The sequence below is a fragment of the Pestalotiopsis fici genome, assembly GCF_000516985.1.
Source record: "Pestalotiopsis fici W106-1 unplaced genomic scaffold PFICI_Scf_3, whole genome shotgun sequence".
Lineage (NCBI taxonomy): Eukaryota > Fungi > Ascomycota > Sordariomycetes > Amphisphaeriales > Sporocadaceae > Pestalotiopsis > Pestalotiopsis fici.
In genome coordinates, this window is record NW_006917093.1 from 6,008,029 (window position 1) to 6,032,083 (window position 24,055).

Consider the following 24,055-nt stretch of genomic DNA (forward strand, 5'->3'; position numbering starts at 1 on the left):
CCCAAAACCAGGGATCATCATCCTTCGAGGCCGAACCATTCCGCCTCCGTCTTCGCCGCACAGCTTATTTAGCTACGCAAAGGCAATCAGTCGGCTGTCTTTTATTTCCCTTTCAGATTCACGTTTGCCGTTTGTGGCCGTTGTCCATTCTATTACTACCCACCTAATTCCCCGAAACGCCCTCGTCTATCTGCAAGAAAGGGGGGCTTGGCTCTTCGTCTTCTTCTTCGTCTTGTTCTTCTTCTTTTTTTTAAAAAAAAAAAAAAACGAGGAGGGGGGAAGTGAGTGTGAGAGATTGCTGGGCTACTACTTGCTTACCTGCTTCCCTGATTGCTTGTCTTTTTTTGGGGGTTGGTGTGGCCGCCGCCATTCAAGTTACATTACACATACACACACACACACACAGAGAGAGAGATATATATTATACATGGGGTATGGGGGTGGAAGCAAAAGCCTGCCATTAAATGTATAAACGGTAGCCAAGTCAATGGTATACATGCTTGGATATGCAAGTGTAGGGTGTGTCTGTCCATGTAGGGTTTTGACGACGGTCTCGGTCCATTGGCTTTGCTGCATCGCCACAATCACTGTCTCGGTAGCTTGTGTTTGAACTGCATTGTTTTCACCATCGGAACAAGAGAGACGAGCACGACAATTGACTGGCCTGACCTGGAATGAACCTGGGCGTTGGGGCGGGTGGATTTTTTTTATTATTATTATTATTATTTTTCCCTCCTTGGTTCGATCTGTTCAATCGAGAGAAGCAAAGTAGGACCCCGGACCCGGGACCCGGAATACACCCCAACTCCTCCTCATAACACAAAACCCAACAGCATCATCTACGCCGAACCACTTCAGACAACCACTCCTGCCCTGTCCACGTCTACCAGCTCTGGCAGAAGGCAGTCTGTCTGTCTACCTGTCTGCCTCTCTATCTATCTATCTATCTATCTATCCATCTGGAGTGTTCTGGGATTGTACATCTCGACGACTGTACGACATCAGTACTTGTAGTCGTGTTACACCATTCACCACCATCCCCTACTCAACTTATTCGACTCTCTCGGCCACCTCACTTTCCTGCTCGGTCCATTTATCTATCTATCCTTTCCGTTTGGTACACGCCCTCTGACCCATCATCACTTGTCCTCTCTGTCCATCTCGTTCGAGAAGACCAATTAGCGATTATATGGTAAAGGGCCAATCCATCCATCTACGTCAATTAATTATCACCCTCCTGCCCATTACCCGTCGACGACTGAGGATTGGGCGCCGGACCACATATATTGTTACACGCCGAGGTCTTCCTGAGCTGTTGCGTCTCCTCCTCTCCAACTAGCCAAGTTCCGCGGCAGTGTCACCCTCCGTCACCATGGATCAACGACAGCAGCAGCAGCAGCGTCGCTCAAACGTGCCCTCTGAGAGGAATACAATCTCAAGGCCACAAATGTTTATGCATCTCGAGTTTGGCCTTTCGTGGTCCCAGCGGCACGCGCCTCAAAAGCACACAATCACATATACATCAAGAAACCTCAGAGATTCGAGGTCTCGAAGTAGCTTTCCTCGCCAGTTGCCTCCGCCAAATGCAAATTTCCTGGGCCCCGACGCCTCTACCTACCAACCTCGACCAAGGGCTTCTCCAGATCGTTCTGTCCACCATTATCAACAACACCAGCAACAGCAACAACTACAACATCATCAACAACAGCGACGACGCAATTATCAGCAGGAACAGCAGGAGCAGGAGCAGGAGCAGCGACTACAACAGCAACAACAACAACAACAACAACATATCCGTGAACACCATCGTCGCCAGTCGAGGGGTTATGATCCGTCGATACAGTTTGCACACCGACCACGGGAAGTGGATGATGCTTGCGGATACGCTCAAGACCACGAGCGAAGGCGGTCCAGGAGCGAGTCTCGAGGTCTATCACACGACCGAGGACATTCCGCCCCACCCCCCTTCCACGACAGCCCCTGGGACGACGCACCAGGACTGTCGGCATCGCTGTTCCCCCCTGCCCAGCCAGCGGCGGCAGTAGCAACAGCAGCATCCGGCAATGATCAGGAGGCGCTGGAGAGCGTGTCGAAACCGCTGCCGGCGACGCCGAGTCACTTCCGTCTTGGCGAGGACGGGCTCCCTTGGTCGGCGGATGCCTGGCCGGCAGACACGGAGCAACACGGCTCCCAAGAGCAGTCCTCATATACGAATCAGCCACCAACGGTAGGCATCGCATCCGGATCACGCGATGACCCGCAGAGAGTCAAGGAGCTCGAGACGCTCTCGGCTGCCATGGTCACAGTCGATAACGGGTTTGAGAACCAATGGTGGTACCAGGGCCCCAGGGAGACAACGGCTTGGTGGCCGAGGGATCAGGAAGAGCCCTCTCGACTCAGCTTGGCCGATGATCTACTGTTCTCTGCTACCACTGAGCCGGCAGACCGTGGCTTTGGTGACGACTGGTACGGCCCATTGTCATACAATGAGGAGTCCCCCTTGTTTGATGGAATTGTTTCGCCCGTTTCAACTGCTAGCCCAGCCAGGCCGCTTCAACGCTCAATGACGACAAGATCCGAAGAGCTTTTCATCATGAGCGACAGTCGATAGAGACGACGACGATGACGTCGACGAAAGCGACAACAACAAGAACAACAACATGGTGCGTACCGAATGTGAAGTTGGCTGAAGGGAGGAAAAGAGTTTGATGAGAAGGGGTGGGGGCCTGGTGCAAAAAAAGAAAAAGAAAATTAAATCCAAAATCTCCAAAGAAATGACTGGTCTTCTCAAATTGCGAGCCGTGTAATTAGTCTCGAAAAACAAACGATTGGGCAGTCCAAAGGTTTGCTGCAGCGGATCGAATCCCATATCAACCACTTTACTTAGCCTGCTGCACGACGGATGGGTGTATTGGTATAAGTCGGACGTCCCTTGATCTCGTTGACCAACCGCCGAGTAATTCCAGGAAAAAAAAACTACTAAAAAACTGAAGCCATTTCCAAAACTTAGCCCATATCCTACCTCAAAATTTTCTGTCATGGTTTTGTATCCACCAACTGTCCTCCGGCGATTTGCTTCTCCGTAAGATCTTGATATACTTCCATAGGGTAAAACTCGATTAATACGTCAGGCGAGACGGGTATATTATAGAATATATATATGTTTATCTATTTATATTTATTTGTAAAACCGTGCTTATAACGAGTAAAAGTGGCTATAATCGGAGCATGGCACTATTCGGCACTTAGCATCTGGTTGTCCACATTAGTGATATCACAAATATCCTATTTTTCTTTTTGTGCCGTAATGGCTGGCAAGTACCAAACCAGGTAATATGTTATTTCAAATAGCCATTGATATTCGTGTACGTCGTCTCGGCATGTCAAAAGAACTATAGCCCCTCTCCTCTGACCCCTTCCTTTGTATATATACAGCTAAGAATTTCTTCTTCGCGCGGCAGACCTCCTTATCTAATTCTGAGCAAATGGCCACGCCAATCCCAGCCATGTGTGTGTATATGTATAAACCGTCCCCCCCCCCCCCCGGCGGCCCGAGTAGCCGGTTACTCATCGAGAAGCACAGTATTGATCTTGGCCTCGTATTGAAACGAACAACACGGATCCAGCCGGGTATCCGCACGGACGAACGTGTCCCTTCGCCCCCTCCCTTGAAAAGCAGCCGTATGTATTTGAAAAAAAAAAAAAAAATTCTTGACGCCGCTTGTATGCATTAGCCTTCCCCCTTGCCCTGTTGTCGGCGGCCCAACACGGGCAGTTCTATACCTGTCACGGGCGTCTGGATCAAACCCATCCCCAATGTCGACAGACAACAGACAGTGTAGATGTAGATGTCGTTAGGCCTATGGGATGAACCGGATAGCCCAATGGAGAAATAGCAAACGCTGTGGTATCTCAAAATCCAGGTAAAGGAGAATCGGGAGGGAAAAAAAACCAAAAAATTTACGCTCATCCCAATCAAAGAAGAATGAAGACCCAACTCCAATCCCACAAACTCCCAACAGCATCAGAAGGCACGCAGAGCGTCGCAACTGACGTGCGTATGACGCAAGACTAACACGGAGGCGCTTTGCGTAGGATGTATCGCACCTCCTTTCAAGCACTGGCCTCGCGTTCCTCCCGGATTGATGCCATTTGACCTCCGTCGGCACCACCCTCCAGAAGTGGCTGGCTCAAAGGCGGCTTGGAGGGCCCCTTTGCTGCTGTCGGCGTAGTGCCCGCGCTGGTGGTAGGCCCGGCGCCCGAGCTCAGTGACCGGTTGGCGGTGCCTGCCGAGTCCGTCTCGGACGGCTGCTCGCTCATCTCGCCCGCCGAAACTTCCCTCGTGAGGGGAGACGCATGCACCGGCGAAGCAGACTTCTTGCTCGCCGCATCGTTGCCACCACGCGATGAATTCCGCGGAGAGACCCTGCCTGTCTGTATACACGATGTCTCGTCAGCACCATAATCTTGCCACAACCCCAGCCAACGAATCCGGTCTGCCTACTTACCTGCTTAGCCCACCTAAGACCGCAGCTGTTGCACAAGTCCCTTTGACCACTAGGTCCTCGTCGCCATTCCGGCGTGTTGCGAGTATGACAGTTGGCGCAGTCGCGTACAACATTGCCGACTCCTTTCCTGCGCTTACGCTTCTTCTTATTTGAGAGCAGACCGTGAAGCTCCTCTGCTAGGACACGGTTGACCTTTTCCATCTGTCGCAACTCGTACTGCCAACTCGTACACCGTGTGGTCTTGAGTTCGTCGAAAATATTGTCGTCAGAGGCGAGGGCGACATCTTGCGTTCCCGGAGGCACGTCGCCCCCTCCAGCCGCCGACACGAGGCCGCCGCCTGGTTGGGGGCTCGTGATTGCCGCGGTGGGCTGATTGATCGACGAATTAGGATCGTTCAAGGCAGAGCCAGAGCCAGGTTTGCTCAGCGGCCCAGTGTTTTGGCCGCTCGAGCGCGACGAAGCCTTGAGCAATTTGGTCTGAGCCAGCAGAAAGGTTGGCTTCTGGCCCTCGGAGGCATCGCCGGGATAGAGCGTTGTATGCGCCTGGAGCACCTGACCTCGCCGGTTTTGAACTTCATGTTTACACGTGACGGTTCTTCCGCGTCTAGCCTTTTCTATTGTACGGCCAAACTCGGGGCGCGACTCTCGGCGCATCAGTTCTTGTATGCTGGTGCCCACTAGATGATCCGGCTGCAAGTCAAGTAGTGACCGAACATTGGATGACACAAATAGGAACATGCCCGACGTGGAAAGCTTGGTCCACAGCTCGCTATCCCCAATGCCGCCATGCGCCTCGAGGTCGCGGCGTTGCAGTGCAAAGACGGGGCGCTTTCGTCCTATCAGAATAATGCATTTGCGCCCCTTGCCGGCCTCGACAAAGAGCGAGCCATGGCTCTCGAACCAAGTATATCCGCTCTGCTTCCGCCTAATTCGAAAGACAATGTTGACAGTGTTGCCCGTCGTGGTGTCTTTGAGCTCGCGCGTAACAGGTACAATATCAGACGGGTGGCAAATGGTCGAAATGGAGCTGCCGACGAGTTCGGTCGAGTCATATTCAAGTAACCGCTTGCACGAGGGCGAGAGGTATAGGAACAGCCCCTTCAGAGACAAGACGTGGACAACGTCGTCGGCATTCTCCAGCAACATCTTGTCCCAAGATTGCCGATGCCAGTCCGATGCGGCACCCTTGGGATTGAACTGTTGTAGGAGAGTCGAGACGTCGTCGACGCCAAGTGTTTGCCCCGTCTCTGGCTCCCACTGCGAAGATGCAGGCGGCGTCCATATGTACTGACCAATGTCGCTGTGCTTGTAGCTTACCTGCATGGAGCCAGCTTCCTGAGCCGACGATATGGCATCTGGGCATTCCACCAGATCAATCTGAAATCCCACAATGTAGCGTATTTCAGACGTGTCCCAAGGAATCGGGATCATGGTCAGGAGGTTGAGGAACGGTTTGCCGCCCTTTCTATAGTTAATCAGGCTTTGCTGGACCTCCTTGCCCTCGGCAATTTTTCGCTTTAAGTTATATACTGCGCCATTGTCAACGAACTCGCGTTTGGTCCCGGCTTCGACCTTTGAATCCGGGGCCTGGAGAAAGCGGCAGTTCTGGCCGATGATCTCGTGGCGGCTGTAACCAGTCAAGTTCTGAAAGTTGTCCGAGACATAGATGATGGGGCAGTCGTTCATGGTTACGTCGCACACAACGAATGCGCACGACATGTCCACGGCGCCCAGATTCACCTGGGGGGTTTTCCGAGTGGCCACGAGCCACAGTGCCTTGAGCATATCGAAGCCGCTCTTGGAATAGATTGTCTTCTGCTCGAGGGGTTGGGGCGGCGGGCTGCCCACTGCATCCGGTGCCGGCTGAAACTGGCTTTGGGGGATGTCGACTGTCCCGGCGGCCCCGGACATTGCCGGCAAGGGTGATTGGTAGTTGGAATAACTCGGCGTGGCCGCTGCCGTGCTGGGCAAGGAGGACAGCCGGGCTTGTGAATGTGGAGATATGTTGGTTGGAAAATTGCCCGACGGACTATCGAGACTGGATACAGGCTGGGATTGGTCCTGCTGTGGAGTGAGCATGTAGGATTGAGTGGTGTTCAGCAGCAGTGCGTCGGAGCCATCGACAGACATGCCGCCAGTATTGGCCCGTTTGGCGACGGGACCGGACTGCCCGGTCTCGTTGCTGCTGCCGCCGCCCATGTCCATGGACAGACCGGATGACATTGGGTCGATGGAGGACTGCGAGTAAGCAGAAGGTATGCCAGTTGAGAACATGTTCATGGTGGTGGGGTCGACAAGCTGGCCCATGTTCATATTTTGAAGGGCGATCATATTGCCTAACATGTCAGAAGTGGCGCCAGAGAAGTCGGGGGCCAGCATGCCCTGAGGAGAGAAATTGCCAGATGTGCCAGGCATGGTCATGTTGTGGTTCATGTTGGGGAAGGTACCAGGCATGGAGACCATGGGAGAGCCCATGACGCCAAACTGGTACTCAGGCACAGGGCCGTTGTTGAACTCCATCATGGACAGGCGACGGTCGGCATCAGAGGGGGAGATGGCACCCGGGTACGGCTGCTGTGGGAGGCTGCGACGCCTGTGCAGTTCGTGATGGTTGTTTCGAATGATGTCGTCTAGGCTGTCGGCGCCGACGATGGGACCGTCCTGGTCGACGGAGATGGAATGAGCAAGCTGAGGCGGCTGGTTCATCCCGGAGTTGGTGGCGCGTCTCTGATTGCGCTGCTGAACGTGGCGACGCTGCAACTCGTCCCGGGAGAGCTGGAAACCAGGAAAGTTATCCATTGCGACTACATCTGTCTGGGTCGTGTCTATACAAAAGGCTTAAGCTGGGAGGAGCTGTCATGGGAACCATGCGCTGGCTGACTCGGACACGGATGACGACTTCGGAGGGTTCAGATGCCGCGATGTTGGCACTTCCGCCGACTCGGGTTACTCGCTGGGTTGATGATAGGGCTGCAAGATCGGGATTGGGCGTGAGTTTCCGTCGCTCGGCTCAGATCAGGGTGGAATTGCAGTTTGGCAGGCCAGCAAAAAGAAGAAGAAAAGAAATGGTGACGCAGAAGAAAAAAAAGAAGATCAACTGTGTGGTCGTTGGGACGAGCGGATCATGAATATACCGCGCGCGCACCCCAGCCGGGAAGAGTTCGGCGACCAAGCAGTCTGTTCTCTCGTATACGGGAGGAGAAATGAGTGATGAAGAGGAAGGGAGAAAAAAGATTATTCCCAGTTGGACGACAAGAGCTCGAAACTAAACTTAGCACAAGTTCCAAGTTGTGCCGGGTCATGCGTTAAACGTCTACCGTATGGGAAGTGTGGGAAAAAAAAAAGTCGTGCCAACGAGATGCCTGATGTGAGGCGCGGGGCGTTGAGCAGCGGCAGGAGGAAACAGAGGAACGTCGGTACTTTCTCGATGGTTTCAGTATATTCCTGGCGCGATCGGGGCGTCGTGGAAGTGTGTCAAATGGCAGAAGATAGAAAGCAGGTAGAAGGAGAGAGGAACTTTACCTACCTCGTGGCTCGGCGAATGTCGAGAATCAAACGAAACGGCGGGCGGCGGGGCGGTTGTGGCGTATCGATCGTTGTACCCATCGGGAATATTGCTGGAGGCGTTCGTACCTAATATATGTAAATAGGTGGGTTAGGTACCTACGAATATGCAAGCAATATAGCAAGCAAAGTAATATATATAATAATAATAAGCAAAAATAGCAGTTTATTAATTCTTTTTTTTATCTTAAATATTATTATTTCTTTTTTTATTACCCGCTTTATTTTGCAATTTGCATTAGTTATAATTAGAATTTTGTTTTTTTATTGCGCAAGAGTTTTTTAATTGGCTCTTAATTGGTGAAATATATTCTCTGGTATCACATATCCATCCCTCGTCCCTGTCATTGAACTCTTGATCTATGGCTGCTGTAACCGCCTATGGCCACAGGTGTAATCGCTTTTATTTCTCGCCTCTTCCTTCAGTCAATCCAAGGTTCTGTCAACAAGATTGGTCCATTTTGCACCAGACAATGCAGAGGTTTTGGCTCCCCTCACATCTCTTCAAGCAGCGGCATTATCCCGTCCACCTACAAACCCAGCATCTATTGTTTCTTGAAAGAGCGCGCCGAAAAATGCCCGTCACTTATGAGAAATATCGAAGAATCGTCTGCTGCGCCTCGGGCGAGAACTGCTGCAGTAGAGATTGGGCATTGACACCCGACGATTGCATCAAAGCCTTGGTGCCTTGGACCACTTTTTGTGCGACTTCGCCCGTGCCCAGCATGTCAGCCTCGAGAGCTTGAGCAACGTAGACAAAAACCTTGTCTGCTTGGCTGACCACAGCCGGATGTTGCCTGCAAACAGACGTGTTAGAAAATTGATAATGAAGCATGATGTTGTTGTTGTTGTTGTTGGGTTGGGGGGGGGGGGGGGGGGGGACGGCTACTTACTGATCAATCAAGGTTGCAAGGTATCCGTATGCAAAGGGGGCCGCCTCTTCATCGTTGGTGACGGGCAGTGTGTTGACCCATTGAGCAATAACATTTTGCGGGTCTTGTACGCTTGCGTTGTTGAAGTGGAGAATCTTCGCAATAGCCGCGCAGGCATTCTCGGTGGCATACACGGCGTCATCGCCCCGTGCATCGGGGACTTGGGTAACCTGGAACAGGTAGGGAATGGAGCCGTTGAGGAATTGAGACCATGGAGCACCACCGCGGTGAGCGGCGACACCAATGCCATATGCTGCAGCCTGGCGGATAGCTGCTGACTGGTCCTTGCAGCCGTCGATAAGAGGCTTTTGAATGTAGTTGACATAATGGATGCTCTCGGGTCCGCAATACTCGAGAACGTCATCCATGATGCACAGGCCCCATTGGCGCTGCGTTGGATCTGACGAGTTCAAGAAACTCTCATATGTGCCTACGAGCCTCTCCCAGGATCGAAGGAATGCGGCTCCGTGGTTCTTGAAGATGGCGTGGAACGCCTTGTTCATATCCGAGAGCAGGGTCTGATCGTCCTCAATGGCCAGTAGCAGTTCCTCGGCTTCGTCTTCGGCATCTTCTGCCGTGGTACCTTCCCTATCTTGCTCGCGCTGAGCTACACGATCCTTGTAATCCTCGATAGCAGACAGCACACCGTCAATGAACTTTTCCATGTGCTGCTGAGACATGCAATCCTTGCCGACAACCTCTACAGACTCGTAAAAGCACTGATACATCTCCGCGAGTGCGTCAATGGCCGGCTCTGCCGTCAGCACCTCCAGAAGCTTGTCAACAGTGCCTAGCCAGAGCTCACGCAGCTCATTGGATGTTGGGCCAAAAGCCTTCTTGTAGGAGCTAAGCAACTGGGGTACCAATTTTGCTGAGATGAACCGAACCGGATCGTGGAAGAAGAAGGCCAGACCGGGCAGGGCGATCCTCTCCATGGTGTCCTTGACGTAGGGAGCAAATGCTTGCTCGAGTGTCTGGGCATAGACAACGAGCAGCTCAATAGCCATATGTTTGTCGTCCATGGTGCTCGTTTTAATGCCAATCATCTTGCCCTTGAGAGGCACAAGCTCCCAGCCGTCTTCTTGCTGGATCTGCTCCACTTGTTCGTCATCGTCGAGCAGTTGGATGTCGGCCTTGGCACTGGCGAGCTCGACCAGAGGTGGCATGACATTGGGCAAGAACGGCAGAAAGTCGGAGCCCATGACTCGGCACATGCGACCCCAGCAGTGCATGAGGTACTGACTTTGCGGGTCATCGGGATCAGTGATGCTGGCCTGAATCGAAGCCAGCAGCTGCACAAGATTCATAGCATCGTTGCCAAGCCTCTCTTTGCCAACGGCCAGGGCAATTAGAGTGGCGCACTCCATGGCCTTGGCGCGGAGCAGGCGAAACTCCTTGTCGTTTTCCCTCTGCAAGACGCCCATTAACAGAGGCATCAAAGTGTCATAGTACTTTGAAAAGGCAGCTTCGGCAGCATCTGCGATTGTAGCAATAGTGGATAAAGCCTGCTCCTGCACAAAGAGTTTATCATTCTGGAGGAGTTGGAAGAGGTAGGAAAGCAACTCGTCCAAGTAAGGCACAAGGATATTTTTTTCAGCCTCCTCGCAGAAATTGACCAATGCGGCGGCAGCATGAGCCTTGACGCGAGGCTCTGGCGACGTGAGGACAGGAATAATGGCCTTGAGGACAGTATCATAGTGCTCCTTTTGCATGGTTGGGGCAAAGTCGGTACTCATTTGACCGAGTGCCTGGCAGCCTGCCCATCGTACCCGAGGGTGTGCGTCCTTGAGGGCTGGGACTACAAGGTTGAGGACCTGGCTGAGCTCGTTCACCATCAGATCGCGGCAGCCCTCGGAGATGGCAGAGATGGCCATGAGGGCAGCGTGTCGGTCCTTCCAAGCCATCGAGGTCATCATCCTGGGGAGCCAGTTGAATGTGGGTGCCAGAATGGTCTCGCCACCTAGTTTGTTTGCCAATCGATCCATGCACTGCTCTCCAGCAACATGGTTGAAGTCGCTCTCTTCCGAGTCGGGCTGTCATGCTGTTAGCACAATCTCTGGGCTAACCCAGGGTAAACCAGACCGATATGGGTTAAGGGGGGGGGCCGTGAGGGTAGTGTCTCTTACGTCTTCCGATGCTAGCCATTCGGCAGCGTCATCATCATCCTCGCCGAGGTCCGTCATGAGGCTCAAGCATTGTGTAATCATGTCGTTGGTATAAGATGGGTCTTTACGGCACATGGAGGGCGCATAGTCGGCAAAAGTTGCCATGAGTTCGAGAGCATTCTGGCGACAGATGTCCGACAAGTCCTTGTCTTGTATCACACCGACGCTAAACATAACAAGATTGTGGAAAAGTGGCTTGAACATCTTTGGGCAGGTTTCGGCCAAGTCAATCAATGCAATTAGTGCCTTGCTGAGGTCATCCGAATCATGTGTGTCCTTGATAGGCGGAAGAATGTTGAGTACGTCTGGCAGCAGACCGAAGTATTTTGGCTGGGCCTTCTTGGTGAGGTTGCGAAAGAAGGAAGCGAAGGCCTCCATGGCAGCGAGCCGCACCTAGAGGGGGGAAACAAACAAGTGTAAGTTGAGGCACTTCGCGGGTAGCAATCTTTACCGAGGGGAGCAAGTCGAAGCCACTTACACCGACAGCCTCATCCTTGAAGCCTCTACTGAATGCCTCTAAGACAGCACCCTCGTGCTGCTTTTCTATGATGCCCGGGGTGGTGGTAAAGACACGGTAGGCTGTCTCGCGCTTGCCAGCGTCGGGGGCAACGCTGAGGTTGAAGAGCACACCGAGGATCTCAGGCCATGTATCGTCTGAGTGGAGGAGGAAAAGGTCAGTGTCAGGTGACTCCAGGGGCAAGAGAGGGTGTGTGAAACTAAGAGGGCAGAGACGACTGACTGTTCTCTGAGTATTGCCTAGCAATGTCGGCAACGGCGTCACTGATCTTGTTGCGCACGGTACGGTCTGTCTCATTGGCCAAGGACTCGAGAAGTTTCTGGCGCACAGCGCTGGCCTGATCGGGGTTTAAGGAGATGAAGATCTCAACCGTGTCGCCCTTATCGTTCTTGCGGCTCTTGGAGGATATCCGGCGAAAGATGACAGCAGCGAAGGAGCGTAGCTATGTGTTCGTTAGTCAAGGTGTAATAAGCAGGGCAGCACGAGGCAAAGGTTGCTCGCTAGCACATTTGGCAGGCTCTGAACGGAGAATGAGGGGGGGAGCAAAGTATACACACCGAAGCATCTGGCGAAGCGGCGAGCTGCTCAGCCAGGCCCATCAACAACTGCTCAGGGCGAGTGGCAGTCCAGTTGTTGGCAAGGTGATCTTCCGCCTGGGAGCGGATATTGTTATCGGGCGACTGCAATGCCTGCAGGAGCTGGTTCAGCTCGGCATGAACGGCGGGCGGCAGCAGCGACATGTTGGCGGCGACGAAATGCACAGTCGCGATCGATGTCGTGCCAAGCCTAAGCCTCTGGTCGGCCGAAGAAGGGTTTTGTTTCGTTGAGAGGGGGGTCGGTTTGGGTTGTTCGTCTATTGAGGATTGTGATGTAGGGCACCGCTGTACCTTATTCTGGCGGCACTCAGAGCCAAGGTCAGGTAGAGAGAGGCAGTGGGGTGGATGCTGCGTGAGTGGTCGACAGGTGGTGAGGGGTGGGGGCCCTGGGAAAAAAAAAATCACCCAGTTCAAACGGGGAGTTCGTGAGCTTCTGGCGTAGGTGATTAAATGAGGGGATGAAAGTTTTTGCGTCGCGTCAACAAGAGAGGACGAAAGGAAGTCAGTCAGTCTAACCAGACGCTGAAAATAAAAAAGGCGTCCGCGGTACGTGAGAGGAGAAAAAAAAAATCAGAGAGCGGGCCTGTGCTGGAGGAAATTCGCGGGCAGAGAGACGAAGAGAGGAACGTACAAGAGTGAAAAGAATAAAAGGCTGATGGAGGGGGATGTTTATCTCGCGTGGCAGCGCGTCTCTACAGGTATCAATGTACATACATACTGCCTGCCCAGCCAACTCTTAGGCACGTAGAGTGGTAATCTGGCTGGACACTGCATCATGTATGTTCAGTCTTGTTTGGTTTGTTATATTCCCCAAGTACGTAGCAACGACACGCATACTACCTCGCAACATTGAAGTATGAAGCGATTGCTGCTGTCTGTTGCCAATTGAGATCTCCAGGTGGGGCAGAGAGTTCTTGATCATGATAAACAATTTGATGTACTTGATGCCTTCAACTGACCTGCCCATTTTTTTTGTCGGTTCTTTCTCCCTTCTTTGCGCGACTGGTATTGAGACTAAATGACGTGTAAATCCTTCTTCTATTCAAAATAAAATAGCATAAAATTTATAATATTCAAAACTAGACCTCACCTTCCTTTTACTGTAATCATGATTGACAAAAGCGAGACATCATAATTTAGAATAATCGTCTGCTTTGCCCAGATAACCATTCGTACTGAATCCCAGGAGACTGCGCTCTTCGCCTCTTATTGAGACACGAAAATTACTATTATTATTATAGAATTTGATACTTGAATCACACACAAATGTACTAGGTTCAGATCAACCTTGGTTGGGACCATCTTCTATCCCGATGCTTTACAGCAGAAACTCGCTCTTTTTATCCTACAAACGTTTGCTCATGAGGAAAAATCTACGCACGAAGGGCCGCCCTCTACAAGTATTTTGTACCTGCCCCTCCATCAATTTGTGGCTGTGCCCCTCCACACAATACCTAGGTTAGACATCCATTCCAGGCCGAGTCACTTCGACAAAATGTACATTACTCTGTACATACGTACTGCGCATATCTTGTGGGAGGGAAACGTTGGTACCTACATTGCTGGTACGCACTAAATATAAAAAAGAAAAGAGGAGTCACTCGAGCGCCATATGCATCTACGTAATGAACTTATTCCGCAAAGCATGGGGGAAAAGAGTGGTGTGGATGGGTGTGAGCTATGACGCCGAAGCTTGGGAACGCAATGGGAGGAGAGGGGGATAACTCTAAATCGTAAACTCACCTGGGGAAGGCTGGACACTTGTGACCTCTTTCAATTTGTCCTACTGCATAAACAAACAACCGCACGCATTTACGGCACACATCTGATTTGATACGCATCCAGTTGAATGATCGCCTAAGTAACAACTCTGAGCTGTGACGTCCATCGCTTGCACCATCCTTGTTGCCTTCTCCAAGCTTTTACTGATCCAAGCTCCGACTTGAGAGCCACCACGGACCGTCTTTGGCTCGCTCCCGGCGTTCTGGGTCTCTGGACTGCGAATATCCTCATTTGCCCCAGGCTTTGTTGCGTACGAGTGCCGCGCTGTCAGTCCTCGAGTATCTCCATTCAGTGAAACCGGCGTGCCCTTCCGTTATCACTTTTGGCAAACGGCACCCCAGCGCAGCACACCCTAGTGAGATCTCCAAGTCGACAGCAGACACATTGTATCCAACGCCCCTTTGTGCTTTAGTGCCTGACCTACGTCAGCTACCAGTAACCTGTGTCTGTAACTGCATTCGTCTGTCTGGCTATCAATACATCTACCTATCCATATATTTTGCCCGACACGGCGTGGGCAGACCTGCATTTGCTGTCATGGACGAGTCTACGGGCTCAGCGGGCTCGGCAATCGACACCTCCAAGGACGCTCCCGTCCCGTCGCCCGCCCCTCCTTCCAGGTCCAACTCGTCGTCGAGCCTACACAGGATTCCAAGTCACCGCCAGAGTTTTGCCGAAAACTTGCGAGGGATGCCACCGTCGCCGCGCAGCCAGCGCCATCCATCCTTTACACAGGCCGCGATTCAGGATCTGCTCAATCATCCACCAACCACAAGGCCACAGAATCCGCGCTTTGCCGGAAGAGACTGGCGCCATGTTCACATCGGCGAGCTCATCTCCCGCGACGACGTCAAGTGGGTGGATATGGACACGAGTGTCGAGGACGCTTCCATGGTTTGTCTCATGTCCCTCATGCGGTGCAATGACTTTGGTGGCATGATGCACTCACTAACTGCAACACTGCAGGTCCTCCTCAAGAGCGCCAGCAACAACGTAGTTCTCATTCGGGAGCATGGCTCGGATGGTACTGTTGTCTCTACCTTCGATCATAATGATCTGAATGCATACCTACTCGTGGTTGTAGGGCTAGCCCATCCGACTGACGACTTAGTGGCTTTGTATGATTCGATTGCCAAGAAGGCCCAGGCAAATGAGAGTATCCCACTAAGGGATATCCAGGTATGTAATTTTTACATAGAGATCGGACATGGTGCTCGATCTCTCTCCCGTTTGATCGTCGCCCTGCAAGGTAGTCTTTACCTAGGCGGCCGTTGAGAGCAACATTGCTAACCCCATCCCTCGGCGGGGGAGGGAAAAAAAGCCCATCTGTCGCAAAGAAGCATTGGTCATCCTACCAGCGAATGAAGACCTCGCAAAGGCTATCGAGGTGTTCGGCAGCGGTATTCATCGAGTCCTAGTGACCAACGCTGGTGGCGACGTCGTCGGCGTCCTCAGCCAGCTTAGGCTCGTGGAGTTCTTCTGGAACGAGGGTGTCAACTTCAGGGTCATAGACGACCTCTACCCTCGACTTATGCGAGATCTTGGTATCGGATCCCAACAAGTTATCGCTGTTAGGTAATTGTTTTTTTATGTCAATCTGAATCGTCGCCATTGCTAAGTGTCCTGTCAGTGCCGAGAGTCCCTTGGCCGATGCGCTCAGTCTCATGAGCGAGGAGGGCTTGTCGAGCCTTGCAGTTATTGATAGCAACAGAAATGTTGTCGGTAACATTTCGACCGTCGACGTCCGTCTTCTCACCAACGCTGCCAGTCTGCCTCTCTTGCAGAACACGTGTATGCATTTTATATCAGTCATCTTGAATGAACGGGGCGTGGAAAAGGGAAAGGACTCCTTTCCTGTATTTCACGTCAACCCGCACTCTTCCCTTGCCCATACCGGTAAGTGGTTCCCTTCCCGTCCCCTGGTACACCATGAATGTGATGATATAACACAGCGATTGTGATTTTTCAGTTGCGAAGTTGGTGGCGACAAGAAGCCATCGCATGTGGGTAGTCGAGTCTGCTTCACCTTCACCATCAGCGCCAGCAACGCCGTTGCTTGGGCCAACAGTATTAGTTCCCAACTCCACGTCAAGCTCCCAGTCCCCATTGGCTACAGGTGCACATTTTCCAACAGTGCCAGCATCGAATATGGCGGGAGCACATCTTTCGGGCCGCTTAACGGGCGTTGTAACGTTGACGGATATTCTTAATTTGTTTGCAAGAACTTCAGGATTACACCCATCCGACCCCAGTGAGCAACGAGCCCGTAGGCGGCGAAGTTCTAGCAGCTCTCTCCGACCGTCATTAGATAGCTCGCGGTTAAGCTTAGATTTTAAACGATAAACCTTAAGTTGAAAATAAATAATAATGATTTTAAATTATTAATATTAGTTTTTAACACATTATAATGAAGGGGTTATATTATATTAAGCATTTTATAAGTTATAAAAAAGTATAATAAAAGCATATATTATTATTTATAAATTAGCCGTAAATTAATACTTTTATAGCAAAGCCTTAGCGTCGCGGGGCTTAATTATATGCTGAGTTATCGTATTAAGCTACGCTTAACACGCATCGTTAAAAAAGATATCGACGAATTTTTAGATTTTTATTAATCGATAAATATAATTTAACGGCTTTTTTAATTTAATAATTATTATTATTCGATAAATCGAATTCCACCGTATATAAAACTTTAATTAATAAGCAGGGTTAGCATTAAATTAATTAAATTAACTCAAATTTAATCAAATTGATTTATTAATTAAATTAACTCAAATTAAATTAAATTAAATTATTAATTAAATTAAATTGAATTAAATTAAATTATTAATTAAAATTAATTAAGTAATTAAAAATGCTAACTTAAATTTAATTTATTTAATTAATAAGTAAATTTAAATTTAAATTAATTATATTAAGTTAATAACTCAATTAATTTATTAACTTAAAAATTATGAATTTTAATTAATAATTTAATAATTAGAATAATATAAACCCATATTTACATATAAGAAAAATTAATAAATATAATATTAATTTTCTTTTTATTTTGCCGGTTTTTTAATTTTTAAAAAATTAATTTTCATTTGATTATTTTATTAAACTTTAAAATTTATTTTAAAGTTAAGTAAAAGTTATAAAATAAAAGTAATAAATGCATTATTATTCCGCTTTTTAATGTAAATTAATAACGCTTTAAGCTTAATTTATTCATTTATTTTATAATTAAAATTAATTAATTTAATTAACACCTTAAATAAAACGCAACTTAATTAAATTAATTAAACTCAAACTTAAAACTTAAATTAATTTTACTTACTTTATTAATAAGCAATTAATTAAAAAGTTAATAATGAATTTATTTCATAAAATAATTTATTATTTAGAATTTTCGTTTTATTATAAATCGAATTTAATAAATTATCGGCTTTAGCTTTTAAAAATCCCTTTAATAAAAGCTTATATATTTCGTAGTTATATTTTATTAAAATAATAATTTATCGAATACGATTAATTAAACCTATTATAAAATATTAATATTAAAAGTTATTTATAAAAATTAATAAAAAACTTATAATATGCGTATTTTCACGAAAATGATCCTTGAATGCGTAATCTTTGGATGATATTTGTGTCGCGCGCCCAGATAATATGCGTGCTGCTTTTAAATCTACCAGGGCATGGTTTCAGCAAGCGCTTCCCTCGCAGGCTCCCCTGTATGTTGGCCCTCAAGCGACCTGGTCAGCTAAGCCTACCTACCAACTAACCTTACATAGGTACTTTACTGTAGTCAACCAACCGTACCTACGTTTAAGGCCCTCTCGTCCTACCGTCGTTTCGATTCACCTTTGTTCTCTCAGCATTCCCCCAAAGCTACCACTTTTCAAATGCGCGCTGATCGTCGTAAACCACGGCACCTTAGCCGCAGCACCCCGCTGGCGATGGTGGTCCGCAGTGAAGATGATTCATCTGACACTGATACATGCGAACCACCAAGTCCAAAAGACACAGAAGTGGAAGCTGTCGATAGCCTATTCAAAACACTGTGGGACAACGTTGAAAACCATCGAAAGGCCGGCATAATCAGAAGGTCGTATAGCCGTAAAACAGAGGCTTTGTTGGAGCGTCAAAAAGGGAAGTGGCAAGAGTAAGTCTCTATAAATACCTTGCGTAGATATAGCAACTAATAGTACTAGGTTCTGCCTTGCACTCAAAGTTGACCCGCATCAGCAGCTCCACAAGGCGGATGCATCTGTTTTCAAAGCCTTCCTTGAATGGAGAGTTGAGAAAGGACGGATTTTGAAAGTCTCTGCAATCCAAAACTACTGGAAGGCACTCAGTTCTATTTATGCCGCGACAACACAAAACTGGCTCGGGGAGTCTATTCTGGCGGACGTAGGCGGTGTAAGTAGTCTATTCCAGCACTCTCGCTCTTCGCTAACATAGTAGTTCATCCATGAGGTGCTGAAGCCAAGGTACAATCTAAGTGAAGAGCAGAAGGCGAAGGCTGGTCTTTACGTCGAGGATCTAGATATCCTGTTGAGCCATCACTGGCTCTCTGATACGGAAGTATTCCCACACGAACGCCTGCGCCTCCAGCTAGCCATCCTCCTCACAATTGCGGGAGCCACTTCTTCGCGACCAACGGCACTCTTGAGTTTGCGGTACCGTGATCTTGAGTTCGCTGTCTTTCCACCGACGAAAGGCCTTGGCCGGTCGCAGCTGACTCTCACCGTACGTCTCACCAACACTAAAAGACGAGGGTATAAGCAGCACGCGGTCAAGTTTGGTTTCCACGAACAGGAGAACCTTATCCATTGCCCCGTCTTGGGATTCCTGGCCCTGGCCCTGGCGGACGGTGCATTCCACACCCCCACCAGACTGGAGAAAATATATTCTCTTCAAGTCCCTGACCATCAAGATCGCGTCACGCTCTACTTCAAGCCGGAGATTGCAGACAGATATGTCTTTCAGCGCATGGATGGAGTGGAGGGGCCTCTCGAGTACAGCCAGGCTCGGTACGCCCTACAGCGGCTGGGCAACTCCTGTGGGTACCTAGACAAACTCATGTTTTATGACCTACGCCGTGCTTCTGGCAAGATGCTCAATGAAGCATACACGCCCGAGGAACGAAACCAGATCATGGGTCACACCGGCGGCACTTCTGCTGTCTACAGAAACTACTACATGCCAGAGTTCGTCGACAAGGATGTCCAATCCGTCTACTTCGGCGTGACGCCACGGGATAACGTGATTCGTGCGATTGGAAGAATCCGCCGAAATGCTCTCGCTCCAACGCGACTGACGCAGGACCAGCAGGACGAGGTGAAGCGAGATGCCAAGCTCAACGAAGCATATGCATCTCGTGACGAGGCCAAGCGTCTCGTGAAGCTGCGCTGCGGCACCGTGGCAAGCGCTAGGCAGAGGCAGGGCGAGCTCGATGACGACTTGAGGCTGCTGCTTCAAAAGTACGAGTCCGCAGCCAAGAAGGCCTTGAACCTTCGTACCAGCCTGAAGGGCCAAACTCTGCGCCAGTCGATGAGGGACTTCCACACGTTGGCAGACATCGATCTCGTCACTGGCTCGGCACAAAGCACCCAGCAGGAGGCCTCATCCTCACAACCTCAATATGAGCTGCAGGAGCGAGCTGGGATCGCCGAGGCTCTCCGAGACTCCATGCAACAGTACGAGGGTCGAGAGCTTGATCGGATTCGGATCCGACTCGTGGAAAACATGGCAAACCTTTGTCACATGAGAGAGACAAGCACACGTCATCGTGGCACCAAGCGAGCCGTCCATTGTCCAGAGTCGGACTCGGATTCGGAGCAGGATGTGAAAAGGCGCAAGGTCTCATCTGGGGCATCGAGCAGCCTACAGAGTGTCTTCCGCGTGAAGGCCAAGCCGGTCAACCTCTCCTGCCCATTCTGCCAACTCGACCCTTCTCTTGGCCCCGTGAGGAAGAACCACCAATATGCACGGATTGATAGTCTAGGCACACACATCTTCAAGCAGCATTTCAACGAGGCAGGCCTATATAGAGGCAGTGAAGGCGGTGGAGGCCCCGAGTTCTGTTGCCCCTATTCAGATTGTATGGAACTTCTTCTTGGGGCCGCAGACTTTGCCGGGCATGCGCATGTGGTGCACGGTCTGGCCTCATTCCAGAAATCAACGCTGCCCCAGGCTGCTACAGCTGGCTCTGTGATCCAAGCGCTGAATCAGGATTTTCATTTGTATACAGCTTGAACGGGCAGATTGTTTCTGCGTCCATTTTTTGCGTTGAATATGGTGCCAGCTGGACTAGGCAATCTTGCAGAATGAAACTACATGCTTTGTGCAAATATAAAATTGAATCAAATAGCCTCTGCCTTATCGATATTTTGCATTAGGTCTAGGACGAATAGGCAGGTTCTGAGCTGTGTAAATCAATGGTGGTCCAAGGTGCTTTTGACATAAATGCCAAAGCACAAACAGGGCGAACAGGACATAACTAGAATGTGAACTAGCAAACAAACTCCGTGGAATATAGCGCTTGGATTAGTGGATATTGATCGCGCGGCGTAGCGGGGTAGACTGCTGTACAGCATATCCGCAGTTGCCTAGAGGCCACGCTTCACTGCTACACGCTATAACTACGAAAGAGTTGAACTTTTTTGATGTATCAATCGTTACCAGCCCGTGCTGCTCATCAATCACAACGCCCGACCACAACAGACCTCGCCGGATACTATCGAGAAAAGGCATGACGACCGCTAGCTGGCCCTGGCCAGCATTCTCCGCACTGACGATACCACCACGGCGACGACCACGAGTTACCGCATACCCACGATATGACCTGCGAAATCCCACCGCACGCCAGGCCCAGAGCGACGAGTTGGGTATAAGACAAGCTCGACCGAGCTGATTGAGGCAATCAACTACCGAAATGACTGTCATGGTTTCCTGCGAGACAAGCCGAACCGGACGATACTGCATGGCGAGAAGAGCCAGTAGTTCACCCGCGGATGGACACTCCAAGGGTATCTTGTGCCCACGTCTGTTGGACTGGCAGCCGAGACTCTCTACAGAATGCGACCCATATGAATTCGATAGACCATGACAGGAAGACGTCGCAGGTATGCCCGGGATCTTCGATTTCAGCATACGGCGACAGCAAGGCGACAGCAACAGCCCGAGCACGGTACACCTCATTTGTATACGTGGTTCGAGGTAAGGAGAATCCCACAATGTTTGGACTTGCTATACTAAAGCTCATTGTTGGCCATACAGGCTTTCCCTTCAATGTTCACATAACTGTACATCGGGTACCTCTGACGCTGCGTCAATGGGCAGGCTCGGTCCAGACACCGTAAAGCACATAGGTACAAAGCTAGGCGCCGTCCTTTTACCCCATGTGGTAATGGGCGGCTAGATCCTTGCGCTACTGATACCCAGTACCTGGAAGACTATTACGGTTTTTGGATAACTGTATACTCAAAGAGGCAAGCAGGTGCCCTCCCTATACCTGTGTAAGTACAGTCGCTCCCCTGCCTTTGCGACATGCTCGAAGGCGCTCCCCACTCTTGCTTCTGCCGCCTCCACCGGGCATTTCCACTATGGACACAGCTGGAAGGACACCAATCGCTTGTCATGCTCTGGACAAAGAGCGCAAGCCTTTGGCCGGACTGCGTGTGATGTTGGAATGCTTTGGCGAGAATTTCTCCATCTACGAGGCATACACTTCTTTCGATGGTTCTATCGACACATGGTATCCAGTCACAGAACTGGAACTGAACCCCCTTATCCCCGTTGCTGTCACTTCTCATGGTCTTTCCACTTGTCGTGTTTCCTTTGCCACGGCCGACTTCCTCGGTGAAGACGGGGGTGCATGGCCCTCTGTCTATGTCGACGTGGCTCTGAAGGCAGATCATCAGCACTCTGTTACCCTTCTCTACGCTGCTGCTGGCTACGCCGTTGAGGTTGCAGCACATGCAATACAGTTCAGTCCGGCGCCGGAGTCAGACGAGTTGCTAGACCAACTCATCGTTGCCGACCCCCCGCAGGGTCTGCCCAGTCCAGGATCGTTGTTTCCCCCCTTTGCTGAACAGGAATTATCTATCGACCCAAGCATTATCGAGGCCCAGCCTCGAAGGAAAAGGGGTAGGCCACGAAAGCATCCTGTGAAGGTGGCGGATCCAGATGCCCCAAAAAGGAAGAGGGGGAGGCCAAGAAAAATTGTTCCTATGCACACCATGAAGAAAGAGTCGGAGGATCTGCAAGACGGATGTGACTTTTAGGTGTGCGTGTGACCCAGACGGTGTGCGTGCTGGTACATGCGCTCTCTAGGGTGATGCAAGAACTTTGTTGTTTTGTTGGAATTAATGCTATACCCATGCAATATATTGTCACACTCCACTGAATGTTTGGTACTTCTGAGTTCATGCTTCATGGCCGGCTTGTCCAGAACACCAGTGTACATATATGAGCTGCTGCCTAGACTGCCCAAAGGGCCAGTTTATCCCCCCCTTTATTCTTTCTGTCCCTCACCATGGCAGATCCAACCACTCCAGACGCGTTCCCGCTGTTTTCTCGCCTGCCTCCCGAAATTCGCCATGAAATTTGGCATTTGGCAGCAGAGGTCGGCGGTAACATTATTCACGTTACTATCACCAACGGTCAATTGCAAGCTGTTCGGCGGCGCCCAGAGCAGAGCCTGGACCGCACCACTCACCTGAGTCGCACAATCTACCGACAACACTACCAACACACCATCCCACTCGTTGGCTCCGCCGGGTTCATGCTTGTTAACTTCAATCGTGATGCCTTCTACTTCAGCGACTTTAACCATTACCATTTCCAGGACTTCCGTCTTGGCAAGGAATGGCAGTGCCGACAACAGTCACTACGCAGAGTTATTCTTGGTCCGAATGCCTTTGATATGAAGTCCCGAAGACGAATAGACGCATTATTCAAGGCTTTCCGAATGTCGCCAGACTGGCAGGAGCTACGGATAAAGCTGGACGATGATACGAAGCCATTTCGCCCTATCCCAGTCGCAGAGCTCCGCCCCCAGTGCCCCTTGCATCACTGTAACGAAAATCCTTATCACAAAATATCGGCTTGTCCCACGTGCAAGTGGAATGTTCATGTTTTTGGCCGTAGGTGGACTCGGTTCCATAATAATGGCTTCAGACTCTTACTCGATCCTGCCCTGCCCGCATATCCTACAGTACGTCAGATCAAGAAAAGCAGAAGCCCGGCACTTGTGTGGACTAGATACACTCGGTGGCTCGAACTCGATCTCCCATTTGAAAAAGATGATGGTACGCCCGCTTTCGACCTTCGGGGTCTTAATACTTGTTTGAAGGGGGATTTTTCACAGTGTCTTCATTAATTCCCTAGTTGCTAGGCAGCGGGGCTTTGATAGCTAAATTTTATTCAGTTGCGACTAGTAGCTCTCTGTTTGTCTGCAACTTGCTTGGATCCCACTGTGCCTCTGCGCTTGAGGGGCTGCCATCGCCCGATGCCTTTATTTCTCGATCCTGTGGTCGGACTGTTGGTACTTATGGAAAGATTCAACGCCGGCTCGCAGTTGAGGATATATGACTTTCGAGAAGACAAAATAATTTTCGCCTAGATCTTCCCCATAGCGATTACTAATAAAGCTGATCATGGAGAGCAGGGCGGTTGCGAGATCGTAGGTGGTCTGCAATGCCTCATGTAAGGGAATCGCGTCTATGGTCTCCTGAATCTCTTTCAACTGCACTTTCTTCGGTTCGATGATGAATCTGCAGATATCTGCGACTTCCTTCGCGCTCGGATCTCCCAGCGAGGGTGATTTGTACTTTTTCACATGCTTGGCACGTTCTTTCGCAAATGCGGCTATTGCCTGAAAGCATCGATCAGGTGTCTTGTCCCTGAGTGTCTCAGATATGTCATCCATGAGCTCTTTTTCGGTTTCCTTCACATGATCTTCGATTTGACGCTGGGGCGCTGTTGAGGAAGCCAT

At 50.1% G+C, this 24,055-nt stretch overlaps 7 protein-coding genes across 7 annotated transcripts; 4 read left to right on the forward strand and 3 right to left on the reverse strand.

The window, feature by feature from the left end:
• Positions 1–1,372: 1,372 nt before the first annotated feature.
• PFICI_05926 (uncharacterized protein) lies at positions 1,373–2,611 on the forward strand (the record flags this gene model as incomplete). The annotated part of the gene is made up of 1 exon (XM_007834507.1): positions 1,373–2,611. The coding sequence occupies one exon, from the start codon at positions 1,373–1,375 to the stop codon at positions 2,609–2,611; it is 1,239 nt and encodes a 412-aa protein (XP_007832698.1).
• Positions 2,612–4,113: 1,502 nt separating this feature from the next.
• On the reverse strand, positions 4,114–7,307 carry PFICI_05927 (uncharacterized protein; the record flags this gene model as incomplete). The annotated part of the gene is made up of 2 exons (XM_007834508.1): positions 4,114–4,434; positions 4,509–7,307. 2 exons carry the CDS (start codon positions 7,305–7,307, stop codon positions 4,114–4,116), a joined length of 3,120 nt encoding a protein of 1,039 aa, XP_007832699.1.
• A 1,351-nt stretch (positions 7,308–8,658) lies between these two features.
• Positions 8,659–12,426, reverse strand: PFICI_05928 (uncharacterized protein; the record flags this gene model as incomplete). Its single annotated transcript, XM_007834509.1, has 6 exons — positions 8,659–8,869; positions 8,966–11,037; positions 11,131–11,562; positions 11,648–11,823; positions 11,909–12,128; positions 12,244–12,426. 6 exons carry the CDS (start codon positions 12,424–12,426, stop codon positions 8,659–8,661), a joined length of 3,294 nt encoding a protein of 1,097 aa, XP_007832700.1.
• A 2,175-nt stretch (positions 12,427–14,601) lies between these two features.
• On the forward strand, positions 14,602–16,274 carry PFICI_05929 (uncharacterized protein; the record flags this gene model as incomplete). The annotated part of the gene is made up of 4 exons (XM_007834510.1): positions 14,602–15,243; positions 15,386–15,639; positions 15,695–15,960; positions 16,042–16,274. 4 exons carry the CDS (start codon positions 14,602–14,604, stop codon positions 16,272–16,274), a joined length of 1,395 nt encoding a protein of 464 aa, XP_007832701.1.
• Positions 16,275–18,011: 1,737 nt separating this feature from the next.
• PFICI_05930 (uncharacterized protein) lies at positions 18,012–20,313 on the forward strand (the record flags this gene model as incomplete). The annotated part of the gene is made up of 3 exons (XM_007834511.1): positions 18,012–18,217; positions 18,267–18,474; positions 18,520–20,313. The coding sequence occupies 3 exons, from the start codon at positions 18,012–18,014 to the stop codon at positions 20,311–20,313; spliced, it is 2,208 nt and encodes a 735-aa protein (XP_007832702.1).
• A 1,349-nt stretch (positions 20,314–21,662) lies between these two features.
• On the forward strand, positions 21,663–22,343 carry PFICI_05931 (uncharacterized protein; the record flags this gene model as incomplete). Its single annotated transcript, XM_007834512.1, has 1 exon — positions 21,663–22,343. The coding sequence occupies one exon, from the start codon at positions 21,663–21,665 to the stop codon at positions 22,341–22,343; it is 681 nt and encodes a 226-aa protein (XP_007832703.1).
• A 1,232-nt stretch (positions 22,344–23,575) lies between these two features.
• Positions 23,576–24,055, reverse strand: PFICI_05932 (uncharacterized protein; the record flags this gene model as incomplete). The annotated part of the gene is made up of 1 exon (XM_007834513.1): positions 23,576–24,055. The coding sequence occupies one exon, from the start codon at positions 24,053–24,055 to the stop codon at positions 23,576–23,578; it is 480 nt and encodes a 159-aa protein (XP_007832704.1).